The sequence below is a fragment of the Numenius arquata genome, chromosome 22 (genome assembly GCF_964106895.1).
Source record: "Numenius arquata chromosome 22, bNumArq3.hap1.1, whole genome shotgun sequence".
NCBI classification, from domain to species: Eukaryota; Metazoa; Chordata; class Aves; order Charadriiformes; family Scolopacidae; genus Numenius; species Numenius arquata.
Window position 1 is genome coordinate 1,052,787 of NC_133597.1, and position 10,593 is coordinate 1,063,379.

General features: G+C 60.2%; 1 protein-coding gene across 1 annotated transcript; it reads left to right on the forward strand.

Annotated features, from left to right (window-relative positions):
- The first annotated feature begins 317 nt into the window (after nt 1–317).
- PAFAH1B2 (platelet activating factor acetylhydrolase 1b catalytic subunit 2) lies at nt 318–7,931 on the forward strand. Its single transcript, XM_074162378.1, has 6 exons — nt 318–403; nt 1,283–1,370; nt 2,077–2,166; nt 2,756–2,872; nt 3,791–3,913; nt 4,535–7,931. The coding sequence occupies exons 1-6, from the start codon at nt 375–377 to the stop codon at nt 4,811–4,813; spliced, it is 726 nt and encodes a 241-aa protein (XP_074018479.1). The 5' UTR covers nt 318–374; the 3' UTR covers nt 4,814–7,931.
- The last annotated feature ends 2,662 nt before the right edge of the window (nt 7,932–10,593 follow it).

The window sequence follows — 10,593 nt, forward strand, 5'->3', positions numbered from 1 at the left end:
GGTTTGGGACGAAACCCGGCGGAAAAGGCCGAGGGAGGAGGCGGGGGAGCGGGCACCGGCGGCGGCACGCCTCGGCCCCGGCCGGCTTGCCGCCCTCACTCCGGCCGCCCCTTCCGCCGAGGTCGGTGGGGGACGGAGCCGGCCGGCGAGTGACGTCACGGACGGCAGGATGACGTCACGGCGGGGGCGGGGGGGTGCTGCCGCGGGAAGGCGCCCCCTAGGGGTTACCCCGGCGTCCCGGCGCCGGGCGGGACTTCCGGAAGCGCGGCCGGAAGCGGCGGGGGTGTGGCCCGCGAGCGGCGCTCGGCGGAAGCGGAAGCGGCGTCGGCGCAGGCGCGGTGGGAGCCCGGGCCGAGGGGAGGGAGGCGCCCGCCATGGAGTCGCGGGGGGAGCCGCAGCCGCCGTGAGTCCGCGGGGACGGGCGGGGGCCGGTCCCCGTTCCGCCCCGCCCGGGGCAGCCGCCGCCGCGCCATCCCCCTCCGCCGCCCTTCTCCGCCGGCCGCGGGATGGGGAGGCCCGGGGCGGGGCTGGCGCAGGGCTGCAGGGGCTCCTCCGCCCGGGCGGGGCGGCGGGGAGCCGCCCTTATAAAGCCTGCCCCGCCGTGATTGCCGCCCGGCGGCGGGGGGGGGCAGGGGGGCTGTCACCTTTCCTTCTAAAAAGGGCGGATTCCGGCCGCAGCCCGTCGCCCCGATCTCGTGGCGGCCGCGGTTTTCTCCAGCCCCACGGGCACGGCCTGGCCTGGGGAGGAGGGGCTGGGCTTTGCTCCGGGGCTGGGGAGCCTTACCTCGCCGCCCCAGGCTCTTCCCGGTCGCGATCCCTGGGGATCAGCCCCGCTGCCGTGCACTGTCCCCTGAAGCGGATAATCCCCCCGGCCCGCGCAGCTCAGGGGCCGTAAGCTGGGTATCTGGGTACTAATAGGGGCTAATCCTCGGACTATTAGCATTTATTATCGCGTTATCGAAGCCTGGCCCGGCTGAGGAGTGCTCCTGCAGAGCATCCTCCGAAACCAGCTTTTCTTTCCTTTGGATGTAACGTCGCGTTTGCGTGCCTTAACGCCCGGTCGATAGATGGCTTCGGGAGGACGGTCCGCAGAGTCGATCCAGCAGTCGTGCGTGGAATAGAATGTCTTTAGCTGTCAGCCGGGGGCCAGCACGCGTAGGAACAGGCAGCGAATTGTCCGTTGTGAATGCCAGGAAGCGCAGCGGTTTCTGGCCAGCCAGCCCTTTTCCCCCGCGCTGCGAGAGCTGCTGGAAGTACCTCCCCTGACACGTTCTTTCCGCAGGAACAGGATGAGCCAGGGGGGCTCAAACCCCGCCGCAGTTCCGCACGCCGCTGAAGATATTCAGGGGGACGACCGGTGGATGTCACAGGTGAGGCCGGGAGGGGCGGTGGTCGCGTGAGGCTGCGTCCTCTCTCGGGGGCGAGTGGCGCACGGGCCCCCTCTGGCCACAGTTCTGACCCTGAGGTCCTGACAGCCCCCCAAAGCCGGCAGGCTCTCCCCATCTCTCTGTCCTGTCGTGAGGAAGCAAGGCAAAACGCAGCGTTGCTGCGTGACTTGGAAGCTGCCCCCTGAAACCATTCAAGAAAATACTCCCCCTTGCCCGTCAGCTGGGAGAAACGGCCGGCCCCTTCATTAAAGGGCAAAGCGGCGCTTTCCGGCGTGCAGCTCTGCGAGGCAGTGACAAAGCTGAAAACAGCAAAGTGCCTGGACTGCCCGTCGGCGCCTCCTCCTAGACAGGGAGAAATAGCCAGGGGGGACTCGCTGCAGTGATTAACCGGTAATTCCTCCCTTCTGCAGTTGTTGAATCTAATGGGTGCCTGACAGGCTCAGGGCTTTACGGCTGTGTGGCACCTCGGGTAGACGAGGTGCTGCTCTTACCGGAACCGAGGTTGTTGCTGGGGTCTGTGCGGTGGGGAGGGAGTGTCCGGCAGCTCACGGGTTAATGCAGAGGAGGGCGTTGGAGGGAATGGCAGCGTTGGGCAGCAGGGGAAACTGGTCGGGCAGCCGTCCCTTTCTGTCCTGCAGCAGAGATGCCCATTATCGTGGGAGCTTACCTTCCTGCTTTCTTTTACCAGCACAATAGGTTCGTCTTGGACTGCAAAGACAAGGAGCCCGACGTGCTCTTCGTGGGTGACTCCATGGTGCAGTTGCTGCAGCAGTACGAGGTATGGGTGAAGAAAGGAGGGCGGTGGGGTTAGAGGGCTTAGAGGGTTTCTTTCTCTCAAGGTGATCCCTTGTAATACCGACAATTTCTTCTGTCCCATTGTGATTTTACTGCCATCCCTCCGGGTTTATTCTGCTTCCCAGTGCCCCTGCCAAGCCTTGCTGGTTTAGCTCTCTAAGCCATTTGCAGGCTTTCTCTGAAGCCCTTACCTTTGGACACACGTACGCAACCCCTTGCTAGTTCCTCGCATCTCAGATTCCAAACACTCCCCAGGCCATGCCATCGAATCCCCTGTAGGTGTATCCTGCGTGGCCAGAACCCGTTTAACCCTGGGGGTTAAACGCTGGGGGTGTTACAGGCATCGACACACTGTTTTTTCTCTAAAGCTCTGTTGGGGCAAAGACTCCTGCTGCTGCGCTGTGGTGCCAGCTGAGCAGCTTGGTTCTGCAAGAGCCGCTTCCGTTTTTTCTAGTTCTCTTACCTGCTGATGGGAAGGATTTTTTGAGGTCATCGATGTCTTCTCCAGAAGGCCTGGTCTTAGGGAGGCTTGGGGTGCTGCTCTGAAATAGGGAATTGATTTCTGATTGCAGATATGGCGAGAGCTCTTCTCACCGCTTCATGCGTTGAATTTTGGGATTGGTGGAGACACCACAGGACACGTTCTATGGAGACTGAAGAACGGTGAACTGGAGAACATTAAACCGAAGGTATAAGCAGAAGAGCAAACCAGGCAGCCCCGTGCTGACTTAGAGGAGGCTGCGGTGGGGGACACAGGGAACTGTTAACACAATTCTTTGTTTGAGCAACACCTGGCACCGAGCGTGCATCGGGTATTGCAGTGCGTTAGGCTGAAACAGAAGGTTGCACTGCTGGAAATGCAAATAGAAGGCATCATCAATAAGTAGAGGCGGCCTTCTAGTCCTAGCAAAAATGGTGATCAGGTCTGTGATTTGCTGTAGTTTGGTGTAGTTCGGAGCCACAGTGTGTCTCTCAGGCCTGAGATGTGTTCTCTGCCTCACCATATCATCAGATACGGTGAAATATCTGATAAGGAGTTAGCTGGGGTGTCCAGGAGGTGTGATGGGGATCAGCCTCCCAGCCTGCACCAGCAGCCCTGCCCCGTTGCCAGTGTCTTTACTGGGAGCAGTGGGCAGTGCACACCCCAGGGTGGCAGGCGGCGTCGCTTGTATTCGAGCCTGTTGAACAGTTTACCATCTTGTGAAGTAACAAGCAGAGCTGTACGGTTGTCCCTGCCCCTAAGACGCTTACGCTGTACCGTATAAATACACATTACCTTCTTTTTGAGCAGTGTAAGCTCCTGCCGAGTTGGCTGGGGGGCTCTGAAGTGGGGTGGGCTCAGGCATCTCTGAGGCTGTCCGGAAGAGCTTTGGTAGTACCAGTTCTTCATCCGAACTGGGGGCCAAAACAAGCTGGTAAGATGCTGTTCTGAAATCGGCGTAACTGGCAGCTGAGAGCTCTCGCAGCCTGGGGTTAGCTTCAGCCTGACTCGGCGCGTACCTGCAGCCAAGTGATGTTTTCGTGGGGTTTTCAGGCTCAGCAAAGCCCTTTACAGCTCCTCCTGAAAAATTCACAGACGTGTTTTGGTTTTTTTTCCCTCCTTGTAGGTCATTGTCGTTTGGGTTGGAACAAATAATCATGAAAACACGGCAGAAGAAGTAGCGGGGGGAATCGAGGCTATCGTGCGCCTGATAAACACCCAGCAGCCACAGGCCAAAGTCATTGTACTGGTAGGTCTCTGGGAGCGCTGAGCAAACACCCCGCTCTGAGGAAGCCCCGTGCTCTCTCTGCCCAGCAGGGAGCTACCCTTCGTGCCGGGGGAGGGCAGTCGCTTGATTTATCTCCTGCTTCGTGCCTGCCTCCCCTCCTTCGCCTGGCTTTGCGGCAGTTGTCCTTTCAGCGCCTCCAGAGCCGGGTGTAACCACTCCCGGTAGGGGTATCGCTCTCCCGCTTAGAAACGTTGGCAGAGAAGCCCCGTGAGGGGGGAAAAAGGTGCTTGGGTCAGAGCTGGGGTTGGAAATCCCAGTTGGCTTCCTTGTCTCGGCGGGTTAGCCGGTGCCTCTCCTCTCGAGCAGCCGGGCGATGGCATTCGGTGCGCTGCCCAGACCTTGTAGCAAGAGCACAACTGATGGATTCATGGGGAAAAAAGAAAGCGAGCAGGTGCTGTGCCGGTCGTGCTTGTAGCTGCATTTCAAATTAGCTCTGAGTGGACAAGCTCTGATTCAAGGGATGAGTTCCTCTTGTCACGGGCACCTCAAGCCTTGCAAGGCAGCCGGAGTCGGAAGGGAGAGCGGGCGCCGTTACGCCATCACAGTCGTGTGAAGCTCTTTTTTGCCTCCTTCTCCTGCCAGGGCCTGCTACCTCGTGGAGAGAAGCCAAACCCGCTGCGGCAGAAGAACGCCAAGGTGAACCATCTGCTAAAAGCCTCGCTCCCCAAACTGCCCAACGTCCAGCTGCTGGACGTGGACGCCGGCTTCGTGCACTCAGATGGCACCATCTCCTACCACGACATGTTTGATTTCCTGCACCTGACGGGAGGGGGCTACGCAAAGATCTGCAAACCCCTCCACGAACTGATCATGCAGCTGCTGGAGGAGACCCCCGAGGAGAAACGAGCCGCCCTGGCCTGAGCAGCCCCCGTCGGCGTTAACAGCATCATCCAGCCCATCAGATCAGTTCCGTCACTGGCACTACAGAATCCTTCTTTCTTAAAGCACTTTCCATTGTAGAGTGTTACCGGATGTTCGTCCCTAGTGTTTTGAGGGGGAAGGCTAATGTTTAACTGGTCTTGTACGTACGAGGGCCGGCTTGGTTGGTTTTATTGCAGGAGGAAATTAGCTGAAGAAGAGTTTTACTTTTAAACCATTCCTCATTTAAACCGAGAACAGGACTGTCGCTCTGTGCCCCTCTCATGTCTTGTTGCTCTGTGGTTGTCCTAGAACCCCGGTAGCCCGTCTCCGAGGGCCCGCGCACCGCTCCTGGCTGTAGGGATCGTGCTCTGTGTATTAGCCTCTGAACAAGAATCACATTCCACTTGCAAAAGCCAGAACAGATGCATTTTTCCAAACTCGGTCCCACCTTTTAAAGTTTTTTGTTGGGGTTGGTTTTGGTTTTTCTTTTTTTTTTTTTTTTTGTTCCTGGGGGGTTTTAAGTGACACGTGTTGCTCTCTCACTCCTTCTCTCCGAAGCAGCATGAAACTGGAATTCAGAAATGTAAAGAAACAGTTAACTGAACTGGTGTAACGCTCCACGGCGCTTGTTCTTGTGCTTATTTCTCTGTGCCCAGTAGCCGGGGCACCTTCCCTGGGGGCTCTCACTCGGGTGCTGCTGCCTGGGCTGGTCTCTGCTCCTGTCTGTGTGGTGTCGCTGGCTTTTAACAGTTGCTCAGTTTAGGATTTTAATTATCCAGTAAACGCTGTACGAGGCAGTCGCTTCCTCGCTGCTCTGGAGCTGCCATTTCACTCCTCCCGGGTGCCTGTGCCACAGGGCTCTCTGCACTGCTCTTTGTTGTTCTTCTGGGTTTGGTTTTTTTTTTTTTAAGTACGACTGTTACATCCTTTTTGCCCTAAAGGGAGCCCGTATGAATAGCCCCTGTCTGCAAGGCCTAAGTCAGTCTGAAGCTTTACGGATTCTGAGGTGTATATTTCTTTATCGCTTCTGTTTTACTTGTATGAACATTTTATTCGAGCCTCTTGCAGTAAAGAGCGAAGTCGAGGTGTAGCTTTTCCTGCCCTGGACACCGCTCCTCGCCTCCGGCCAAGGGAGCCGGAGGGGCCGGTGCCCTCCTTCAGGGGCTGCCACGAGGTGGGATTTCGGTTTGGGGCTGGTTTTTTTTTTGTTAGGAGGTCTGGTTGCAGTCTACTATGATCATATGAAAACAGCCTTTCCTTTAAAAGCGAAAGGCTCTCTTTTGCAGAAAGAAACCGGTTTGGACCCGAAAGGCAGAGCCCTAGATGAGTAGGTAACTCTCCAATCAAACGATTTTAAACGAAGCCTGTTCCTCCTTGGCTTACCTGCCAGAGCTGGAGCTCGGGGGTAGGTGGACGAGAGCCGCCGCCGCTGGTCTCTGCGCTCCTGGCCCCGTACGCGGGGTCTGCGGGCACCGGGCTCCTGGCGGCGGGTAAACCGGAGAGGAACGGAGAGCTTTCCAGCGGGAACTTCATCCCGTGTTCCGCTTGAGGGGTGTTTTGGTGTCCGGGTTGCTTGCTGTGCCCTGCCGCAATGAAGTCCATAGGTACTGTATATAGTCTGTCTGCCCTTTTTGATACTCCAGGGGGCTGGTGTTTAATGCAGTCTATAACCTCACATTACGGAACGTTTTCATGTCCCCGCTCCCTTCCCCTCTCCCCGTAGATTTGCTCATAGCAGGATTTCTGCCTGGATTGCATGCGTAGTGTGTGTTTCGTTTCCAGTATATGTGATCTACACACGGATGAAGGAAAGGTGAAGCGTTCCACTTGCCGGGATCAGAAGTAGGAAGTTTGGGGAGAGGCGCAGGGGAGGAGGGATCGGGGTCCTGCCCCCAGGAAGCAGGCTGGGGGCTCCCTCGGAACCTGCTCCCTGGAGCTCGTTCCCTGGAGCTCCACCGCCTTGTGGCACGGGCTTTAAGGGAGCAGCGTGCTTCACGCTGCTGATAAGGTGCTCGCTGGAGAAGTTGGGGCAAAATGAAACGTTAAAAATCGGCTGCGGTGGAGGATTCCTAGGGAAAGGACTTACCGCACCCGTAGGGAGTCAGGATACAAGACGCTCTGCTCCCTGCGAGCTTTGCAGGTTTCTGGGCCGCGTGGAAAGGCAACGTGGTGCTTTCATCTCTGCTTCCCTCCCCGCTCTCGCTGCTTTTGGCTAAAGAGATGCTGACCAGGAACGTACTCTCCAGTAAAAAGCTCTGATTTCCCAGCTGGGTGCCCGTTCCCGGGTGAGTCAGCCCCTCTCGGCCGGGTGCCCGGTGGACCCAGAGGTTTGGCAGGCTCTGGAGCTGTGGCGGCGTGACCGGGGACGGCGCTGCCGGCTCTGCTTTGGCTTGGCTTGGCCGAGGTGCCACGCTCTCTGCTTGCTTGGGTGCTCGCCGCCCTCCTCTGCTCCTGTGGCCATCTCCGGCGCTGCGTAAGGAACGTGAGGCTTCCTCCCCGCTTGGACTCGAGCTCTGCTTGGCGCTGCCTGGTTAGAAACTGTCCCGCTCACGACTGACAGGTTTTGGGGGGGGTGGCAAGGAGGGGTTCTCCCTTTTCGCTAATTTAGTACTAAAAACTGAGCGCCTTGTCGTGTAGAAAAGCTTCAGTTCCAGCTCTGGGCATCGGGGCCGGGCTCCCCCTGCCCGGCCAGCGGGAATTGTGTGGCCGTTAAGGGCTGGCTGGGAAAGAAGCGGCCCCGTGGGGCTTCTCCCCCCACCCTTGTAAAGATCCTGGCCGCGTTTGACAGCTCTGTGCCGGAGCTGCCGTCCTCTGCGGCAGCGCTGCCGGGTCCGTATTTATTGCAGCAGAGAGAAAAACAAAGCAAAAGATGTGAAAGGACAGAAAGAGCCTCTTGTAACTCGCCGGAGGGGGGGAACGGGAGGATGAGGCGGGAGGGGGCCTGCGAGGAGGAAGGCCTGTCCCATCCGCCTCCCCCCCGCGCTGCCCTCCCCGCTGCCCGCTGCCCCCCCCCGCCCCGAGCAAAAAAATTGTGATTCTGCTTTGGTAAAAATGCATCGGCTGGTAGAAACTCACTCTGTTAGTGCATATTTCGATATAAATGTCAATGTTTCACCCCACCGTGTCGCAGCGTGTGTGTGTGTGTGTGCGCGCCCACGTCCCTCCTGCCCTCTCTGTGTCGGTGGCTCCTTCTCTTCCCTTCCCGTGGGGCCGGGGAGCTGCTGCCGAACCCACCTCCCAGGGGGGCTTCAGGGCCAGGCTCGCCCCCCCTCCTTTAATATCTGTTCTCCTCCCCGCTCTATTCTGGGGGGCTTTTGGTTGGGTTTTCCTCTCCTTTCACCGCGCAGAGCTCGGGTCCCGGCCCCAGTCCCCTCAGCAGGGTTCTGCAGGTAAAAATAACCAGCATTTTGGCCCTCGACGGGACACGGGCTTGTATTTGATTTGTCTTTAGTAGCCCCAAAGCGACCGGGGAACGCACGGCACCCTGCAACGCAACGTACCCTCACCCCCAGCGGAGGCGACGCCGCAGTCCCCGCAGCCGCTTAGGAGTCCGGTGGGAATCCTGCTTCCCGCTCCCGCACGGGCGTCCGTCTGTCCCCGCGCCGGTCCTTCCATCTGCTGCCGGCGTCACCCACCACCCCGTCCCCTGGAAAACCACCTGCAGACTCTGGAAAGTGCTTGGGGCTCCTCGCCGAGGGGACCTGTAGAAATAAAGTGCACAATAGCAGCAAGCGCTCCTGTCTCTTCTGACGTCTGTCCCGCAGAGAACAGGGGGAAACGGGCGGCCGAGGTCTCGGATGTCGGTTTTGGGCCAGAAAATGGCTTTCTGGGAGATGACACGGGGCTGAGCTGTTTTGGTGGGGGATTTAAAACCCAAAAACCCCAATCGCGGACACGAAAAAATGCGATTTCGTGGGCCACAAAGCCCGCAGAGGGGGGGACGGTCAGCGGGACGCTCCTCGACGGCCGGGACGGGGGGGGTTTGAGGGAGACGTGCGTGAAAACGCAGCGCGGCTTCGCTCCTGCTTCCCCAACGACCCGAGACACGGGAAAACTTCCCATTACTTTAAATGCCTTCGATCTCTAGAGACGGAGGGCGCTGCAAGCGGGAGGGTTGCCTGCGGGAGCCCCTGGGTGGAAAACCGGAGGGGAAAGACGCCTGTGCGGTCGCAGTGCCATACCTTACCTGGCCGGGAACGTCCCCGCGTCCCCACGCGTGGGGACGTTGGTGGCAGGCTGGGCGAGCGGCTCGGGTGGGTGTCCGGAGAGGTGCCACCAGCTGCAGCAGGGGACGGTGCCCTGGCCAGGGAGGGGTCCCCGAGCCCTGCACCGAGGAGGGAGGGGTGTTCTCCTGCGGCAAACCAGGGCTGGTCACGGCTCCGGCATTGCGCACCCCGTGATTAACGTGGCAGCTCGTCTGTCCGGACCGGGCGGCCGCTCCGAGCCCAGCAGGGGGGTGGCAGCGTCCCGTCGGTGCCACGGCCGGCTCCGGTCGCTGGTGGGGACAGCTGGTGGCCAGTAGCCGCTGCCACGTCTCAGTGTGTGACAAGCCCATGAACGAGACCACCATAAATGCCTCCTGGCGGCGGACACGGCGCTGGGGCTGGGGAGGCCTCGCTTGCTCCTGGCCCCCTCCCCGGGCTGGGGGCTCGGGATGGGTCCTCGTGCCATCAGAGGGGCTCAGGCAGCGTCTGTGCGAGCCGGGGGCTGCTCAGGGCAGGGGCGGTTGTCCCTGGACACTGCCCCATGGAGCTGGGGCCCCCCCTGCGGGATGGGGGCTCCCCGATGGAATGGAGCTTCCCCTATGGGGTCCCATATGGAGCAGGGGCTGCCCCTATGGGGTCCTATACGGGGCAGGGGCTCTCCCTATGGGGTCTGTATGGGTCAGGGTCTCCCCTGTAGGGTGCCATATGGAGCAGCGGCTCCTCTCTGGAGCAGAGGCTTCCCCTATGGGGTCTATATGGGGCAGGGGCTCCCCTACGGAGCAGGGGCCTCCCCTAAGGGGTTGGGGCTTCTCCTATGGGGTTCCATATGGGATGGAGTTTCTCCTACGGGGTTCCATATGGAGCAGGGGCTGCCTCTACAGGGTTCCATATGGGGCAGAGGCTCCCCTATGGGATGGAGCTTCCCCTATAGGGTCCTATATGGGGCAGGGGCTCCTCTATGGAGCAAGGGCTTCCCCTATGGGTTCCGTGTGGGGCCCCCTATGGGGCAGAGGCTTCCCCTATGGGGTCCTACATGGAGCAGGATCTCCCCTCTGGGACAGGGTCTCCCCTACGGGATGGAGCTTCCCCTGTAGGGTCCTATACGGGGCAGGGGCTCTCACTATGGGGTCTGTAGGGGGCAGGGTCTCCCCTGTGGGGTCCCGTATGGGCCAGGGACTCCCCTATGGAGCAGGAGCTTCCCCTGTGGGGTCCCATAGTGGGCAGTGGGGTCCTCTGGGGAGCAAGGGCTCCCCTGTGGGGTCTCATATGGAGCAGGGGCTTCCTCTACGGGGTCCTATATGGGGCAGGGTCTCCCCTGTGGGGTCCCATATGGGGCAGCAGCTCCTCTGTGGAGCAGGGGCTCCCCCTAAGCGCTCCATATGGGGCAGGAACCCGCCCCTACGGGGTCCCATCGGGGGCAGGGCTGCCCCACGAGGCGGGGGTTCCCCGGCGGGACGGGGGCTCCCGGGGGGCCCGGTCCGGTCTCCCGTTCCCCCCGCCCGGGGGCAGGAGCCGCCCCCGCCCCGGCACCGCCCGCCGCCGCCGCGTCACTTCCCCGGCCGGTCCTTTTCACCT